This window comes from Cyprinodon tularosa, unplaced genomic scaffold (genome assembly GCF_016077235.1).
Source record: "Cyprinodon tularosa strain WSP-4 unplaced genomic scaffold, ASM1607723v1 ctg934, whole genome shotgun sequence".
Lineage (NCBI taxonomy): Eukaryota > Metazoa > Chordata > Actinopteri > Cyprinodontiformes > Cyprinodontidae > Cyprinodon > Cyprinodon tularosa.
Window position 1 is genome coordinate 66072 of NW_024039712.1, and position 20462 is coordinate 86533.

At 41.7% G+C, this 20462-nt stretch overlaps 1 protein-coding gene across 1 annotated transcript in view; it reads right to left on the bottom strand.

The window, feature by feature from the left end:
* Positions 1-14357, bottom strand: part of arhgef39 (Rho guanine nucleotide exchange factor (GEF) 39) — a 52232-nt gene extending 37875 nt beyond the window's left edge. Inside the window, exons 1-3 of the mRNA XM_038274851.1 lie at positions 14261-14357; positions 10115-10269; positions 1870-1964 (exon numbers count right to left, since the gene is read on the bottom strand). Of these exons, the coding sequence (XP_038130779.1) occupies positions 1870-1964; positions 10115-10264 (245 nt within the window). The 5' untranslated portion in view covers positions 10265-10269; positions 14261-14357. The remainder of the gene's footprint in view (positions 1-1869; positions 1965-10114; positions 10270-14260) is intronic.
* Positions 14358-20462: the final 6105 nt, after the last annotated feature.

A 20462-nucleotide genomic window follows, 5' to 3' on the forward strand; every position in this document is an offset into this window, starting at 1 on the left:
GTCCCAGTGCTGTATCTGGTGTTTGTCACAACGCGCTGTTATCCAAGTCATCTTGAAAACATTCTTCTTCCAAATGTTGGCTACATATTACGGGTTTTTTCTCTGGCCAGAAGTTCGATGGCAAATCCTCCCTCTTCAAGTTGGCGATCCAACGACCAACCCGTCCGTGGAGGATCAGGAATCAGAAAGGGGAAATAACTCTTTTTTTCACTTTTACCCGATGTATTCCAGCATCCAGCTGCCATGCACGTGGGCATTGTCAGTTTCACTATAGCTCTGGTGAATTTCAATGGTGAAGTCCTCTGGAAATCTTCAATAATTGTTGTTGATTGCAGATGTGTCTAGTAGTTCCCATTGATTTAGCTTGGAAAGCGGGGAGAATGGCGCTAGGCTTACCGCACCGTGACGTCACTGCTGGAAGATGGCAGGAGGGAGGGGTTACTATATTTGGGCAAAAATGCCCAAACATAATAACGTATTATGTTTGGTGATGGCAAGAGGAAAATAGTTTTCATTTTTTTTACTGATTAATGCGAAATTCATTAAATCACTGCAAACGTATTAGTTTTAGGTATAAATAATGATCTATTGATCATGATGGCAGTAGGCTGCCATCGTGCGGCGCCCGGGGAGCAGTGGGCTGCCATTTTGATGCGCCTGGGGAGCAGTGGGCTGCCATCGTGCGGCGCCCGGGGAGCAGTGGGCTGCCATTGTGCGGCGCCCGGGGAGCAGTGGGCTGCCATCTTGCGGCGCCTGGGGAGCAGTGGGCTGCCATCTTGCGGCGCCCGGGGAGCAGTGGGCTGCCATCTTGCGGCGCCCGGGGAGCAGTGTGGAGTTAAGGGTCTTGCTCAGGGGCCCAGAGTGGCAGACTGCAGGATTGGGGCTCATTCTCAGAACCTCAGGATTCCAAGCGCTATGCCGTAACCACTAGGCCGCCACTCCCCATAATTATTAATTGATCAATCAAAAAATGATTGACTGATTAATCGATTAGCAAAATAATAATCAGTTTAAACTCTAGTTCAAACTTCTTCTTGGACTTTTCCTCCTCTGCTGCTGAAATATTGACCTGTTGGGCTCCATTACTTTCCTCGTTTACTCGCCATGTGCACAACATCGCGAATCTGCTCAGTCGTGTGACGGGAAATGCAGAACGATTAAACACAGAAATAAACAGTATCATTCAACAGGGCCTCATCACTTAACCAGAGCACAGATGGAAGATCTGGAGTCAACAGGTCATCCCTATATGGGGCAGACTGGACTCAGCTGCTTCAGTGGCTGGGCAGAGATGGCTGGATGACTCCAGAGCCTTCGTCTGCAACCAAAGACGGCTGCTGGCTAGAAATCACTGCCAGGCCGCTGCAAGTCAACATTAGTCTGGGATGGGAATAATTTGAAGCTTTATTGTAGATTGCAGGATTCAGAAATGTTGCAATGAAGAGCTGATAGTAGCGCATAGTAGTACGGAACCACTATTATATTAATTCACTATGGCCTAATCTGCAGTAGGGCTGAAACAATTAATTGGATTAATCAGATTAATCGATTATGGAAATTATCGTCAACTCATTTAGTAATCCATTAATCGTTAACTGGAGTATAGAGACTGTAATTCATGCCTTTAGCTGACAGAGCGACTCAGAGAAGGAATTATAGCAAGATTGTAAAAAGAATATGGAACATTTAGCATTTAAGAAAAAAAAAGTTTTTTTATCTGTCAATCTGCTCTATCCAGAACTCCTGGAGTGGAATTATTTTAGTTGGACCTGGTTTCCTTTAGTTAAAAGTCTTCTTTAAAAAACCTTTGGCTATGTGATTATTAATCAGTTAATCAAAAAAATAAAATGAATTCAGTGATAAACTTACCGATTGATGGACAGAATGGATTTGATTGAGCTGAAGATTGCTTCTCTAATATCCTCCTTTAAGGTTCCTTTGGCTTTAAGGATTTCCACAAAGAACTACGAGCAGCAACAAAGCAAAGGAGGGAAAGAACACCAGTTAAAACCGGAGCTGGAACCAACAGGAAGGTTCTCTGAACCATTTGATGGATTTAGATCAGAAATCCATCTTTTATTCAGAGGATCTGCAGCTAACGCTGATCTACCCTCAAAAAAGTTTTTTTTTTATTTAACCAGGAAAAAAATACCATTTAGATTAAAAACCAACTTTTCCAGGGAGTTGTGGCCAAGAGGCAACAAAGTTACATAAGAAAGAGAGATACATTAAATGAAATAACATATCAAGTAAAACAATTACAGATCATTGAGGCTGCTTCAAATTCCTTCACTTTCAACTTAAAAGCATTTAATAATAAAAACTCAGTCAACTTCCAGTAGCTAAAGACTTTCTCCCCCAGTTCTGTTCGGGGAGCAACAGCTGATGGTTGGATCTCAGGGCAGGAGCCATACTTTACTGTGGAAGTAAGGTACGAACGTAAGAGGGCAGCAATCCAAGAAGGGCCTTGGAAATAAAGGTGTAGCAATGACACTGCCTTCTGGTAGAGAGGGAAGACCATCCCACCTGAGAGGACAGGTCACAGTGATGTCATGGCTCTATAGTCTGTGATGAACCTCAATGAAGCATGGGAAACAGAGTCAACCATTGGAAGACATGAAGAAGAAGCATTCTTAGAAAAAAGGCAGAGTACATGTCAGACTTAATAATATTACTTTAGCGATAGTTTCAAGGTGTTGCTTTATTGTATATCTCGTACTGTGTCTTTTGGTTGTGCTGTTCTTTTTTCATCTCGTTACAGGTGATGAAGCAGACTGAAAATGTTGTCATTGTCTCCTTTCTATCTCTTCTTTCTTTCATCTTTTCTCCTTTTTTTCCTTTTTCTTCTTCTGTTTTTCTGCTCTACTTACATTGCAGTGTCCATATAAACTGTAAAACTCCCTGCATAATTATAATAAAGCAATTTATATGCATGAAACAAGTGGAGCAGTATGGCAATTGCCATACTGCTACACTTGTGAAAGTAAAATCTGTTGGGCTCCTTTTGGCATCAAGACAATTATTCTTATTGACACATCACCAGACAGGAAACTGTAAAAAAAAAAAAAAAAAAAAAAAAAAAAGGCAGAGGTGGAAAGAGTACAAAAAAGAGTAAAAGTATCTTTACTTTGCCTAAATTCTACTCAGAGTAAAAGGAAAATTACCCATCTCAAAATGTACTCAAGTAAAAGTACAAAATTACTTTGTTTTAAATGTAATTTGAGTAAAAGTTACTTAGTTACTTTGAGTTACTTAATGCAAAAAAGGATGAGTCGTGAATGGAATTGACCACAAGGTGTTTTAATCGATTTCAAGGCGTATTTCAGTGACATCCACACTGCAAAAGATCAGCTGGGCTAAAGAACATACTTCCTCACAGCAAAAGGACAGTCACAACCTGAACTATAGATGTCCCGATCCAGGTTTTTGCACTTCCGATCCGATCCGATATTGTTTTTGGACTTCCGATCCGATACCGATACTGGCCGATACCAGCCTATCCGAGCCATTAAGTTAAAGTATTTGGCCTAAGTTGTAAGACTCATGTTGAAAAGGCTTTTAGTACTCTTGATAACATCTAGCCAGCTGAATTAGGTGAGATTGAATAAAACACAATGATTGGTAACAACAAACTTTCCTGTTTATTAAGAGATAAACACAAACTGGACAAAATTACGAACAGCAATCTGAAATTGCACAGTGAACAGTAAAACCGTAAACAGTTAAAGGTGCAAGTATTACTGTAAGTTTTGATAAAAATGCAAAACAGAATATGGAAAATATTCTATTAACTTAGAATCAGGACTCTACTCTTGAAAAAAAGACACTGCTTAAAAAAAAATCTGTGCAAATAATAGTTACACAAAAATGCCTTATACTCCCCAATGTCCTCCACACCTAGTCTCCATCTACACATCGTGCTGGATAAAATAATCCCACACGGCTGACATTTTCCCCGCTATCTTCCAATTCACCTCTTTTAATGGTTAGACTGGAGACAGACCCAAAAAGACCTGTGGGTGTGTTGAAGGTGTTCTGGAAAATGCAGACCGGTTTCAGGGAACACTGGCGCAAAATAGTGGAATGGATCGTTTCAATCGGCGAAACTGGAAAATACGGACCGGATTTTTTTTTTTTGTAACTGGATCGGCAGTCTGGATCTGCATTTTTACATGCTTTGCCGATACGCATTTTTTTGCCAATATCGGCGTCCGATCAGATACGAGGATCGGATCGGGACAAGCCTAACCTGAACCATAAAGTGCAAACTATTTTCAATCCTACTGTCCAACTGACAACACCATGATAGGAATAAAGAAATTTAAACTACATTTTAAAGTTTTCAAAAATGCACACAAAATTAAATGCCCAAAAGATGCCAGAAATCAAACTAAAACACAGCAGGATTCCACTGTTATTAACAAGCTCCTCATTTAATGATTTTAACTGACACTTATTTTTACATCAATTGTTTATATGTTTGAATTGTGTAAATAAAGTTCTGTTAAAAGTCAAAAATCTTCTTCTATTTTTTAATGGCGATTATGTGTCGGTGACACAGGGGTTTAAATTTCCGGCCATCAGTATTTCTTTTTTTTTACTCAGTAACGTGAGGGGGTTTTAAATGTAGCGAAGTAAAACTACTTAAAATTTACTTGAGTAAAAGTAAAAATTACATATTTCAAAAACTACTCAGAAAATTACAAATTACTCATAAAAAGTACTCAATTACAGTAACTTGAATAAATGTAATTCATTACTTTCCACCCCTGAAAAAAGGTCACCAGAATCTAAGACCGATAAAAACGTGGCAGAGACAAGATGCTTCTTTACTCCGAAAGAAAAACATGTCTTATTACGAAAGAAGGAGCCCAGTTTAACTTTTCATTTCTTAACAAGTTTATGAATAAAAGGTCTGAAGGTGAGGGAGTCACCTCAATGATATTCCCCTCCAGAGTGGAAACTACTGGAAGGGTTGGAGGCGCCTTCCTATTATTAGAAAACAACATTAACTTTATTAAATTAAGATTAATAAATTAATACTGTGCAGCAACAAAGGCTTTCTGTAGGGAATGAATAGCCTGTACAAGAGACAACCCAAAGCAAAAAAAAATAATGGTATCATCAGCAAGGCAAGACATGAACTGAAAATAAGAGCAGGACACGTAAAATGACTCCTAATGAGAGTGAAGTGCTGCAGACTAGTTAGACCAGGGCCCTAATTAAGGCTCTTTAGGGCCCCCTTGTGGCTCCATGGAGCTTTTGTTAATTTAAATATAGTACAGGAGGTCAAACAAACATTCATTATGTTTTCCAAAGCTGTTAACATTTGTATAATAACTAAATTTAAACAATAAAGGTAAACATCTCTGTCAAAAAGATTAGCATCATATCCTGCACCAGGTTTTTGCGCGGCGCAGCGCGGTGCCAGGCAGGTGGCTGATGTAGACAAAGCGGTGGGTGTGTTTCAGGCCATGGATCCCAAAGGGATGCTGCTAGTTTGGTTGAAGCATAGAAAACCGTTCATAGATCCAACAGGTAGCGCTCTGATGCAGGGATGGGAACTATCTGCCATTTTTTTCCCCAACATCCTCAAAAAAAAAAAAAAAAAAAAAAAAAAAAAAAGGAGCGCTGGTGACGGTGGATGTGGGATTTCAGGGTTAGAGAGCTCTGCTCTGATGATGTCACTTCCTGCTTGGTTCCTCAATCAGCTCCTCCCAACAGAAACACGTCCACCATAGAAAGATTCCTTTATCCTGTTCTATCATTTCATCAAAGCAACAAGTGAAGCGGCGTGCGGTTAATTCCATGCAGTGAGAGCGTTCACCTCAGGCTAATATGTGACATTTGCTCCAGGATCAACATTTAATCATGAAGGATTATTCTATATTTTTTCCGTGAAAGTTCAAAAATATCCACTGGACTTGGTTTTCAAGATTTGAAAACGTTTCTCCACCTCTCAAGGAAGCTTTCTCAATTCAAATGTCTGGATCCGCAGTGAGTTTGAGTCTTATATAGACAAAGCCTTGTAACGCTTGGAAACATGCAAATGGAAACCGATGAATGGGTCGTTTGGTTCCATTGCTAGCTTGTAATAGCTGAACCTGTCTATGATTCTAGGGGTCGGTCGTTAAAGGGGGGGATTGTCTCCTGTGATATCTGAACCCTGTCTATGGTTCTGAGGGTTGGTCGTTAAGGAGGTATTGTTCACCGGCTGGGGCGGGTAGGTCCCTCGTTCCTCTGTGATGGGGTGGGGGGTTTGGTGATATCTGGAAGGGATCATCTCTATGACTGAATTGTATGTTTTTGGAAGCTGGAATCTGAGTCCACCACCTCTGTTTAAAGTTGTTTTTTCTCTCTTAACATAAATGGCTTCCTTCACGCCTCTCTCAAACCACCTACAGTATTATCTTTATCTAGAATGTGAACATTCTGGTCCTCCAAAGAATGTCCTTTGTCCATCAGGTGTAGATGTACTGCAGAGTCTTGTCCAGAGCAGGGCGCTCTTCTGCATTGGGCCATGCGTCTGTGGAGAGGTTGTTTGGTTTCTCCACTATAAAGATCAGAGCATTCCTCACTGCACTGAACAGCATATACCACTCCGCTCATATATGGACAACTTCTATGGACAAGACTTTTTTTTCCAACGGAATACGGATGGATGGAAGGTGAGGAAAATAAGTATTTGAACACTGCTGTTTTCCAACTTCTCCCACTTAGAGGAATCTGGAATCATCCTAGCTGCATGTCCACTGATAGACAAACTACAAAAAAAAAATCCAGAAATCATAATATATGATTTAACTTTATTTGTATGATCCAGCTGTGAATCAGTCTTTGAACATCTGTCTATCAGCTAGAACTCTGACCCTCAGAGACCTGTTAGTCTGCCTTTAACAGTCCATTTATTCCCCTAAACTAGCTGCTCCTGTCCGAGGTGGTTAGCTGCATAAAGACACCCGTCCATCCCAGACAATCAGTTAGAATCCAACTAACATGGCGCAGACCAAAGAGCTGTCCAAAGACACCACAGACTAAACTGTCCACCTCCACCAGGCTTAAAGGTTACGGGGAAATAACCTAATCAGCTTGGTGGAAAAATCTCCACTGTTGGAGCTTCATTAGAAAATGGAAGAAGCTAAACATGACTGTCAATCTCCATCAGACTGGAGCTCCATGCAGGATCTCACCTGGTGGGGCCTCACTGATCCTAAGGCCCCGTCCACACGAAGTCAAAACGAACACGAAACGCTAATATTTTCCAGAACGTTTGCCGTAAAGACGGAGACGTAAAATAAATGTGATCGTCCACACGAATGCATGAAAACGCTGCAAAATGTATGCCAGGCCTGTAAGTGGCGCTGTGGTGCCAAAGCAAAAATAAGCGACGAAATGTTGGGCATGCGCACTAATATTTATACATGGTTGCCCTGCGGGTCCATTTTCGTGGTTCAGTCAAATTCAGGTGCTGAACTATGTTGTCGATATTGCTCTGTTCTTCCTGGAGATATTCCAGAAGAAGAAGATTCTGTTGTAAGCCCGACAGCAGGGTGAGTAGCATGAGCAGCAACCATTCAACACAGTACGGCGCCATTGTTGTTGTGATACTGTGTCGCGCATGCGTGTTTAGAGGCGACGCTATGACGCATGCGTGTAAAAAAAAAAATGCGGTTAGAGCTTAAAGATGGAAACGCGAAAACAGCGTTTCAAAATCTTCCCACTCTGAAGGCTGAATAAAAAAAAGATCGTTTACAGACCCCCGAAACGCCGGCTTCGTATGGATGAGAGGCTGGTTTGGTGAAAAATTTGTGAATTTAGGCCAGGGTTTGACTTCGTGTGGACGGGGCCTAAGAAAGGAGAGAAATCATCCTGCAAGGGAGGAGCTGGTCAATGACCTGAGATCTGACCTCACCTATTCAGCCAGGTCAACATATGACCCCCCTTTCAGAGACATAGACAGGTATGGGGCATTGCAGACTAACAAAGAAGCCAAACCACCCCCATTCCAAAAGGGTGGACCCTATTATCTAATCATTTTAAATTAAGGGTGAATATGCTCATTCCATTGGCAGATCATCTTATTTTTCTACTCAAATTAAGGCTAAACACGCTTATTTTAAGACATTTTTCATTTTCAGAAGTAATTTGCAGTGCATCTGATTCTGACAGGTTCTAATCAGTATTCATTTTGTATTTGCTGCAAAACAATTAGAAATAAGAAAAAAGTTTCCTAAATGAAGTGTAATTACCCTTCATTTGAGCAGGTAAATAAGATGATTTGCCAAAGGAATGAGTATTTTTACTCCTAGAATCCGATAATTACACTACTGAAAAAATTACAGGAACAGTTTGTAATCAGAGTATAGCATCCAGTTCATTAAACTTGTGGGATATATATTTGGTCAGGTAAGTAGCAGAGATGGTTGTTAATCAGTTTCAGCTGCTTTGGTGTTAATGAAAGTAACAACAGGTGAACTAGAGGGGCAACAACGAGACGACCATCAAAACAGGAATGGTTTTACAGGTGGAGGCCACTGACATTTTTCTCCTCCTCATCTTTTCTGACTCCTTTTCGCCAGTTTTGCATTTGGCTAGGGTCACTGTCACTACTGTTAGCATGAGGCGCTACCTGGACCCTGCAGAAGTTGCACAGGCGGTCCAACTCCTCCAGGATGGCGCATCAATACGTGCCATTGCCAGAAGGTTTGCTGTGTCTTCCAGCACAATTTCAAGAGCATGGAGGAGATTCCAGGAGACAGGTAGTTACTCCAGGAGAGCTGGACAGGGCTGTAGAAGGTCTACAACCCATCAGCAGGACCGGTATCTGCTCCTTTGTGCAAGGAGGAGCAGGAGGAGCACTGCCAGAGCCCTGCAAAATGACCTCCAGCAGGCCACTGGTGTGGATGTCTCTGACTAAACAATCAGAAACAGACTTCATGAGGGCCTGACCTCTAGTGGCCCCTGTGCTCACTGCCCGGCACCGTGGAGCTCGATTGGTATTTGCCACAGAACACCGGAATTGACAAGTCGGCCACTGGCGCCCTGTGCTTTTCACAGATGAGAGCAGGTTCACCCTGAGCACATGTGACAGACGTGAAAGGGTCTGGAGAAGCCGTGGAGAACGTTATGTTGCCTGTAACATCGTTCAGCATGACCGGTTTGGTGGTGGATCAGTGATGGTCTGGGGAGGCATATCCATGGAGGGCACAGACCTATACAGGCTAGACAACGGCACCCTGACTGCCATTGGGTATCGGGATGAAATCCTCGCAGCCATTGTCAGACCCTATGCTGGTGCAGTGGGTCCTGGGTTCCTCCTGGTGCACAACAATGCCCGGCCTCATGTGGCGAGAGTCTGCAGGCAGTTCCTGGAGGATGAAGGAACTGATACCATTGATTGCCCCCCCATGCTCGCCTGACCCAAATCCAATAGAACACCTCTGGGACATTATGTTTCCTTCCATCCCACGCCACCAGGTTGCACCTCAGACTGTCCAGGAGTTCAGTGATGCCCTGGTCCAGATCTGGGAGGAGATACCTCAGGATGCCATCATTTCCATCAAATGATGTGGCATCCTTTGTTTCTAACACATCACCCAATCCATAGCAGGATAAATAAACAGCAGGACTTTTTGCCCCATTAAGATCTGATGTTTTTTCAAAGTGTTCCCTTAAATTTTTTTGAGCAGTATACATAAAATGCACTGAAATATGAAAATTTGAATGTTTTTTCTTATCTTTTATGCAAATTGTCTTGTTTTATTGGCAGAGTGTCTCATTTACCTCAATTCAAGAAAAAAATGACTTGTTTTAAGAAAAAATAACTTATTTACATTTAATTTTTTTTGCAGCATAGTTTTTGTTGCCAATTGCCAACCGGCACTGCGGTGGTTAAACTGAGCAGAGTCCGTGTGCGTGCAGAGCATCATCAAAACTTTTTTTTTTTTAGAAAAAACATTTATGTTTCTGAAATCCTGATGGTTCTGCTGCATTGAAATGTCTGAAGTAATTAAAAACATTAAAAGCAGTTAAACAATTGCACTAATTTTCCGATACATGGATAAATAACGGCTCTCTGAATACGGGCTAAACATCAGTGAGAGATGAAACTTACTGTAGTGACCAGTTCCAGCTGCTGGCAGTAGTGCTGCTCCGTCTGAACCAGTTCTTTGGCTGCTCGGCTGCGTTTTCTCTCCCAGCGGCTCCTCTGCTCCTCCACACTGTTGCTCCCAGAGAGACTGGGAGGATGAGGAGAGAAACTCATGGCCTCTGATGAGGAGGAAGAAAAAACAAGCCAGCAGATCAGGTGGAGCAACGCTCCAGGCTTTGCTCTGGTTTATTGCAGGTGTGGAAGGAGACCTCTGGTAAATATTCTTTGTTAGTTTTCTCCTTAATCATCATCCTCTCTCCCTTCTCACAGCCCTTTAAGTCTCTTTCAGTATATGAGTTTTTTCCAAAGTCATTTCTAATGAAGTTTCCTTCATAATCACCAGACTGACAGCCGTCCCAGCATGCACTGCAGCAGCTTCCAGCTTAGCGCTGACAGAGCTCAGAGTATTAAGTTAAAAGTTCTCTTTTCTGTTGTTGTTGTTCAATAAAAGTATGTTTTAAGATCATTTGAGGCGAGAATATTATACTTTAAGCTTCACTACACTGTGTGCAGAATTATTAGGCAAAAAAAATGAGTATTTCGATTAGGGCTGCAACTAACGATTATTTTAAAAATCGATGAATCGGACGATTATTTTTTCGATTAATCGAATCGGACAAAAAATATTTTTTATATTAACCTCTTTATTCCAAAATAAACATTTTAGACAGAACAAACAAGCACACAAGTACAGGTTGCTCATTAACTGTACTGGTGCAATATGAAAAATAAATGTTTGTGTTAAAACTACGCAAACTTACATGAGAAATGTAGCTGTACATCCACAAAATATAGGCTACTTTGTTTCAGAAAGCGCAAAAAAAGACATTTTTGTTTTTTAAAGTCCCTAAAGGGTTCAAACAATAGGCCCCCCCATTTCAACAAATGAGTTTTTTTAGACTAGAAGAGTTCTGCCTTTTAAGACAGGAAAGTATAGCAGTTAAAGTTGCTACTTGAGAAAATACTGAACCATAGAGATAAAAATAGCCTGTGATTCAAATTATAAATTGTATTTGGAATAAAAATGAGAGAACTAGGGGTGCTAAAAAACACATCCTCCAAAGACAGATATTTACATGGGAATGTGGCAGATAATTAATTGACATATTACTGATCTTGCTGGATTTTATTCTGCTTTACTTCCATAAATTGCAGGATCTTCTTTACTTTATCTTTGCTAGAAGATTTAAACTTTAAAAGCCTTGTCCTCATAATTTGCAAGTTAATTTATTTATAAAGGCTATTTTAATTATTGTGATCAATTTGCGCCGTCAATCCTGGCGCATGCGAGCTTCATTTGCAGTCTGGACGCTGAAACATCCTGCGGCTCTGACTGCAGCGCTGAGAGGGACTCCTGCGGGAGAACGGGGTTGGGATGGGGGAGGCGCCCCACGGCAGAGTAGGAATGATACATGCTTTCACGTAAGAGTCTCCAAAAGCCGCCAGTGACACCGTAAAAAGTCGCCAGATTTGTCGCTAGTCAGTGTTTTTGAAAAATAGTCGCTGGAGGGGTCTGAAAAGTTGCTGAGTTGGCAACGCTGCACCTGCAGCGCTGGCTCGCTCTGCCGTAATTTTTTTTTCTTCCCCCGTTTCAGTCAAGTGGATGTGATGATGGCGGCGGCGGATGACGCATTAATCGCACGATACAACTAATCGATGATGAAATTCATTGCCAACGCTTTTAAAAGTCGATTTTTATCGATTTTATTGATTCGTTGTTGCAGCCCTAATTTCCACCACATCCTCCTTTTCATACATGTTGTCCTACTCCCAGCTGTAGGGGCTTGAAATCCAACTACCAATTAAGGAAATCAGGTGATGTGCATCTCTGTAATGAGAAGGGGTGTGGCCTAATGACATCAACACCCTATATAAGGTGTGCTTAATTATTAGGCAACTTCCTTTCCTTTGGCAGAACGGGTCAGAAAAAGAGATTTGACAGAGAAGTCAGAAATTTTCAGATGTCTTTCAGAGGGAAGCAGCAGTTTGGAAATTGCCAAACTTTTGAAGCGGGATCATTGCACAATCAAGCGTTCATGGCAAATAGCCAACAGGGGCGCAAGAAGCATGTTGAAAAAAAGACACAAAATAACTCCCCATGAATTGAGAAAGATGAAGTGTAAAGCTGCCAGGAAACCATTAGCCACCAGTTGGGCCATAATTCAGAGCTGCAACATGTCTGGAGTGTTGAGAAGCACAAGGTGCTCAATACTCAGGGACCTGGCCAAGATAAGGAAAGCCGAAAAAGGCCACCTTTGAACAAGACACACAAGACAAAACGTCAAGATTGGGCCAAGAAATATCTGCAGACTGATTTCTCCAAGGTGTTTTGGTCTGATGGAATGAGAGTCTAGATGGTCCAGATGGATGGATGGGCACCAGGCTGGATCAGTAAAGGGCAGCAAGTTCCTTATCCACTCAGATGCCAGCAAGGTGGAGGTGGGGTAATGCTATGGGCTGCTATCATCAAAGATGAGCCTGTGGGATCTTTTCAGGTTGATGATGGAGTCAAGATCAACTCCCAGACCTACTGCCAGTTTCTGGAAGACACCTTCAAAGAGTGGCACAAGAAGAAGTCGCCATCATTCAAGAAAAACAAGATATTCCTGCAGGACAATGCTCCGTCACACGCATCAAAATACACCACAGCATCGCTGGCCAGAAAAGGTCAAAAACGAGGAAAAATAATGACAAAAAATAATGACATCGCCCCCTTGTTCACCTGATCTGAACCCCATGGATAACCTGTGGTCCTTCATGAAATGTGAGATCTACAGGGAGGGAAAACAGTCCACCTCTCTGAACAGCGTCTGGGAGGCTGTGGAGGCTGCTGCACGCAATGAGAATCACAAACAGATCAAGACACTGACAGAATCTATGGATGGAAGGATTTAGAGCTAGCCTGACGTAGTCCGACTCAGTTCTAGTCAGAATATGAGTCTGATGCTGCTCCATAGAGCTGTGATTATGGGGCGTGTTTTGAACGAACCAGGAAAAAAAATGCCTCTGCACTCAATTGGATAGACCTACAACCAATAAGAGCAACGGAGTGCGTGACGTATGTTAAGCGAGGCATAGTTGTTGTCCACAAAAATCAAAGCGTAAGAAGATGAGCCTTGATCGCGTTTCTCTGTTCCTCTTTTAAAATTAATTTGCTGTCGATATCTTCTAGAACAGACCTGATAGTAGAATCTACTCACTCAAACTCTCCAGCGGCAGCCATTGTTGTTGTCACTCAAGCGCGCTTTGGTCACGTGGTTGATAACGTTACTCTTGATCATCTGTCCATCATCGTATAAAGCCCGCCCTGACAATTTGATTGGATCGCCTGACAGTGGGCTTTAATACTCGCGCTACTATGGAGCAGAGCCAGACCGAACTTCCCCGAACTCAAACCTTGTGGGCGGGACTAAGTTCGGACTGGCACCCAGGCTAATTTAGAGCGCCATGGTGAAGAAAGATGGCTATATTGGTCACTGATCTGTTTTTGTTTTTGAATGTCGCAAATGTTAATTTCTGAATTTTGAGTTGTTCTATTGCTTTACCTGGTGAAAAAGTGAGATGGGTATATTTTTATTTATTATTACGGTGCCTAATAATTCTGCACAGTAATATTTACCTGCACACATAGACACATAGACATCCTTATAAAATGGCCAAATCTAAAAAAAAACACACACACTGGGCCTTATTTAGACATTTATGAAAGGGTTTTAAGAAAATCTATACCAAAGGAGCACTGATATGTTTGTTTTTCCATCTGCTATGTCATTTGGATATTAAGTTAAAATATTGTAATTTCATTTTATACAATGTAATTATTGATTTTATAAGTGAAAAAACTGAAAACCCTGTTAATCAGTTATGATCATGGGAAGTAAGAACATCAGTTCCTCAGTACTTTAGTAACATTTTTACTTTTGGTTGAGAAAACACATGATGACGTAGTGCTACTCTGCCCATCTCTGCATGTAGCGCACAGTCCTGTCAAAGCCTCAGGAAAAAACGCGACAATCAGAAGCTGCGTCACCAAGCCGCCATGTTGCTGCCATGGCAACAGCCTGGAAATGTGGCCATTATTATTATATCTAAGAAAAGAACCGAGCTTACCTGTAGCTTCCCCCCTGTTTTGATCAGGCGCCTTTTTTTAAGCTCTAGCCTCGTTTCCGGGTTGCAGCTGTGTTCTTATTGGCTGAGAGCCGACCTGCTGACCGGAAACAAACGCTTTCAGTGGGCATTTCAAAATAAAGCGCCACTGGCCGGATGTTCACCTTTTATCACCCTGTTAGCAGTGCTGTGAGCGGACAAACGGCCGTTCATAACCCAGATTATAGACATTAGTTAATCCCGAGGTGATAATGAAGCCTGATTTGGCCTCAGAACGAATAAAGGACCATTTCCCATTTTTTTCTTCTTCTGTTTGTGTTCCTTCAATCTATGATGTCATATCAGGGCCATTCAAAGATAACAAAAAATGGAATTTAAAATGATGAGTTTAAAGTGGCATATTTATGATAATAAACAAACATAAACATTGAACAGATCTGAGCATTTGATCTATTATCTCTGTAAAATGACCTGAGATTACGTGTTATAAATTGGATCTGTAGAACTAAACTAAAATATAATAGTTATAAAAAAGGACAATAGATTTTAAATGAAGATCAATAAAATCACTATAAAGTTTTTTTAGGCCTGTTTTAACGTTGGTCAAAGTCTGTGGAGCCCTCAGATATGAAATCAGAACTGCTGAGAGGCAGCAGAGGAAAAGCCTCCAGTCACAACCTGCTGTGGGAGCAAAACACTGGGAGGGTCAGAGGGTCAGTGGTGGAGAAATGCAGAGAACAGGAGGGGGGCAGGGGGAGGAAGTGACACCTTAAATGCATTCATTTTGTTTGGCTTTGTGACCTTCTTGCCCCAGGGCCTGATAACATACCTGGGCAGGTGTATAAGGAGTGTGCAGATCAGCTGGCCAGACATCTTTAACACCTGACCGCTCCACTGAGGACGCCATCTCTGCTGCTCTCCACCTGAGCCTGGCACACCTGGAGGAGAAGGACACCCACATGCGGATGCTGTTCCTGGACTTCAGTTCAGCTTTCAACACCATCATCCCACAGCATCTGATGGGCAAACTGGAACAGCTGGGCTTCAATACACCCCTCTGCTATTGGCTGCTAGACTTCCTCACCAACAGACCTCAGTCAGTCCGGGTCAGACAGAACACCTCTGATGTCATCAGTCTAAGCCCCTCCCCTCAGGGCTGTGTCCTGAGCCCCCTGCTGTTCACCCTGATGACAGACGACTGCGTCCCCAGGTTCACCACCAATCACATGGTGAAGTTTGCAGACGACACCACGGTGGTGGGCCTCATCAGAGACGACAACGACCTGGACTACAGAGAGGAGGTGGAGCAGCTGGTGGAGCAGAGATAACAGCCTGATCCTGAAGGTGGAGAAGACCAAGGAGATCATGGTGGACTTCAGGAAGAACCGTCCTAACCACGCTCCACTGCTCATCAACAGCTCAGCTGTAGAGGTGGTCAGCAGCACCACATTCATCCCAGACACCCTCACCTGGACTGGAAACACCACCTCACTGGTCAAAAGGGCCCAGAAGCGTTTGGACTTCCTGTGGAGGATGAGGAGATCCCACCTGCCCCCCCCCCCCATCCTCCCCACCTTCTCCCGAAGCACCATAGAGAGCGTTCTGAGCAGCTGTCTCGCTGTGTGGTGTGGAGGCTGCAGCGCCTCAGACTGGAAGAAGGTGAGAACAGCAGAGAGGATCATGGGGGCTCCTCTTCCCTCCATTAAAGACATTTCATCCCAGCGCTGCGTGTACCAACCCTGTGACATCATCAATGACCCCTCACCCCCCCACCATGGACTGTTCTCCCTGCTGCCCTCTTGGAAGAGGCTTCACAGCATTCAATGCAGGACCAGCAGGTTCTGCAGCAGCTTCTTCCCCACCGCCATCACACTGATAAATGTTTTGTAGAATGGGTTATTGTATTGTATTTTATTATTGTATTTATTCCAATTTAACATATATATATATATATATATATATATATATATATATATATATATATATATATATATATATAAATGTAAATGTAAATTTACTGTAAATTTATGGTCATTTTTACAATTTTTCAAGGCTGCAATTTTAAAAAGATGAAATTGTCCAGTGAGCTGTTTCCAAACGAAATTTCTTTTTTGTTTTAAACTGGTGTAAACAAAATGACAAATAAAATCTGTCTAAAATCTAAAAGTCTAAAGTCTTCTTGATGGGTAATCAATGAAGTCATCAATTAGGAAATTTTAGAGGCAACTTTCTTAACCATCCCTCTGTAATTCTGACTCACATTATTAAATTATTGACAATTATTGACATTTTCCTTTTCTCTCTTTTGCCCATTGCTATGACTTTTTTTTTTAGATCTGTAAATATATAAATATATATTGTTGCATATGTATATATTTATATTTTCAGTGTGGAAAATTGTATTATATTTCTTTAGATGATGAATGTTTTTAACATGCTGTTTGCATACCTGGAGCGTGTAATGAAGATAATTCTTCCTGGAATCATTAAACTATTTCTGATTCTGATGATGCATGATGTGTTAAAGTCTTTAAAACTACACTGCAGAAATGCTCAAGAAAAAAGTACCAAATTCTTAAATTAATTGTATTTACCCTTAATTTTAGTGCCGTAGGTAAAGAAGATGATTTGACTATTAAAACAGGATAATTAGATCAAATAAAATGATTAGATAATATGCACTTAAATTAAGACAATAAAAAAGGTTTTTTTCTTATTTAAAAAGGTAAATTGTCTTGTTCCACTGGCAAAAACGTCTCACCTACCTCCTCAATTAAAGAAATAAAATAGCCTCTTTTTAAGAAAAAATGACTTATTTAGAAATAACATTTTAGTATCAGCACTGCAAAACGTTCTGAAAATGAGTAAAAGTTTCTTAAAATAAGAGTATTTACCCTTAATTTGAACAGGAGAATAAGCTGATTTGGCAATGGAATGAGTATTGTTACCATTAAAATGAGATAATTAGATATTATGCCCTTGAAATAGGACACTGCAGTTGTTTCCACTTATCTGCCCAATTCAAGAATAACTGCACTTATTGCACTTACAGCGAGGCATGTGATTATAGTTCATTTATAATTTAATGAGTAACACTTTTATTTTCCAACAGGTTTAGTTGGCCTTGTATACTGTTTTTTTTTTTTTTTTTTTTTTTTTGATAAATGCATTTTTTATTTAAATAAATTTTTTATTTAGCTTGATACTAAAATGTGATGCAAAAACATGAGAAATCTTTATAAGGCGTCAATTTTTTTCCCACGGCACTGCAGCTCCTTCTGAGCTGAGAGGCTTTGTAGCTCAGTTCAAACAATTGCCTACACACTGCAGATAATAGGAAGAAACTTCAGAGAAACAAGGTGAAGCTCAAAAATCGCTGAAGGTGTGAAAAACATTTTAAATGTGAAGATGATTAAAATTCATGATAGCAGCATCTCTTTATTGTTTCGGTTTGATTGTTTTTCCAATACATTTGCTATTATAATAATTGGACCCAAAAGACAGTGGTGCAAATTAGGCCTCTTTTGCCTCCAGCAATGAAAACAAGTGGCATGCAGGAGGCAACAGACAAAGGGTGGACTTTGTCCCTGAAAAGGCAGAGAAAAAGGGGAAGCGTCAATATTCTACACAAGTGAAGTCTCTCAAGGTTTTGGAGCCCTTCAGTGTTTTATTCATATGAGCTATTGCCAGAGGAGTCATTATTGACCTTTGCACTTTGGTTAAAAAAACACTAGATGAAAAAATCTGATTCTTTTTAATAAACTTGAGTCCCTCTTTTCCTGCACCCCTGATATTTGATTGCAAATCATGAATTATTCAAGGCTGATGTCTAATGTTATAGACCACATCCTCTGTGCTCATGTGCCACTAGAGGGAGCTACTGCTGCTGCTTGTGAGACGTATCGTGTTCCCTTCCTGTCTGACTACTGAGCTGCATGTTGAACTAAGTTATTTTCTCTGTGATATCTCTGGATCTCAGAAACTCTAACTGACCAGAACTACTTTAAAACACCTTCTGCTTCACTTGTCACTTTCACACAGTTTAATTTCTGTATAGTAAAGAGTAGCTAGCCTAGGCTAGCGCTAGCTTAGCATCGCTATGGCTTCTCTCTCTCTCTCCCTTGACTCTTTTCCAACATTTCCTTCTTCCTCTCCTCTCTCCTGCTGTCTGTGTCAGATGTTCAGTTATTCCTCTGCCTCCTTTAGTGATAATGTCAGGGTTAGGTTGAGGTTTAGAGCTAGGGAGGCAGAGGTGAGTTCTTGAAGATTTAATGAAAGTGCTCACAGACAACTGAGGCAGGAATCTATAAATCCAACATGACAAATACAGAAAAACTAGAACCTTGGAGACATCAGGGAAAACAAACATGAGGAGCCAGGAAAAGACGAGGAACCAGCACTGAGGAACTGCACAGAGAGAGTATATATGGGAGACTGAACAAAGACAGGACTAATGAGCTGATTGGGAGCAGGTGTGAACAGAGGGTTCTAGAAGGAGCTGGGGAAAAGGAGACCAACACCAGAGGGCAACAGAGGTCAAAAAGGAAAAACCTAAGAACTGAAATATATCCAGAAAACACCACAAAATAGGAATTAAACCAATAAAACTAGAAAACAAAGAAAAAAATGGATCAGAGTGAAACTTAAAACTCCAAAGAAAACTTAACAGAACATGATGATGACATGATATGAATTGGAGCTATAGAAATAAAGTAATTAGAATTAAATTATGTGGAAGAGTTTTTATGGATGATGGTTATAAGACTAAAAAGTTATGATGGCCCAAAGGGAAACAATTAACAAATAAATAATAGCCTCCGGGGATGATGAATCCTTTTAATCTTTGTTCTTATTTTAATAAAAGTATTTTATCTGATTTTGCTAACAAAATTCTTGCCTATTGGCCAACGCTCTGAACAATGAGCACAACTGACTGTGATGCAGGAAGCGCGACAGAAAGCTGGTGGGGGAGTGTAAACAAACAGCCTGTCGGTAAAACATCCTTCTTAAAAATGAATGAGCGTAGAGCCTCTTCCTGCTCACGTTTCAAACAAAAATCCCAAGTCTAACCCTTCCAAAACTTATTCCAAAGCTGATTCAAACGAGAACTGTTCCATAGTTGTTGCCATCCTTCTTGTTGTGCTTTCTCCAGTGCCGCACAGCTTTGTCGTAACGCCCTCAGAACCCCGCCCACTTTGCATCCAAAAATTCAAAACACATCTATGTGTTGTGATTGGCACCACCCATCCCACATTACTTGCGTCCGTGTCCTGCAAAAATGGTGGGGTGAGGTCTGGTGGGGCAAGGATTGGGGACTCTACCAGGGACCTGCGCAGAGTGTTAAATGCGTGCTGGCAGTTCTGGACCAGCTGAAGTCACAGTCCTTTTGCAACAGGCAAAAGAGTGGTGTACCTATAGAGGAGAATCCCTTGACAAATATCCCTTGATACGAGGCCAACCCCAGGAAGCTTTTTAGCTGAACTTGGTCAATGGGCTTGAATCAGTCTTTACTGGTCTTTACTTTTTCCTCCAGAGTGCTGATACCCTCACGACCCAGCTTGTGTCCAAGGAAATCTACCTCCCTCCTCATGAAGTGGGACTTGGCACAGTGCAACTTAAGAACCGCGGCCTTCACTCTCCCCATCACTAGTCTTAGGGAAACCAAAGCAGTTTCAAAAAAAGACCCAAACACCAGGTGGTCAACCAGTTAGACTAGACACTGCTGTCTTGGGACGCCAGCCAGCACACCATCCATAAGCCTCTCATAAGCCATTGGGGTGTTGCACAGACCAATGCTCAGAACTCTGAACTCCCACAGCCCATTGCTTGTTCAAAAGGCTGTCTTTAGTCTGGATTCTGGTGACAGAGGGACCTGCTAGTAACCGCTTTGCAGGTCCAGGGTTAGGAACCAAGAGGACTGCGCTACACAGTCAAGGGGCTCGTTAATCCAAGGGAGTGGATAGGAGTCCTTTTTAGTGACCAGACATTCAATCACCAATTTGTTGGTCAGCTGGTGATAATGGGGGGACCTTGGAGGTACAACCAGGTATCATTGCAGTGGATGAGGTGAAAGGTGGGGCTGCACCCACATCCTTTCCTGGGAGTAGCAGAAAGCCTTTTTCATAGTCCAGCACACAACCGACAACACGTAAAAAGTCCAGCCCGAGGATGCAGGCATCCTGAATATCAGCAACCCAGGCAGCAA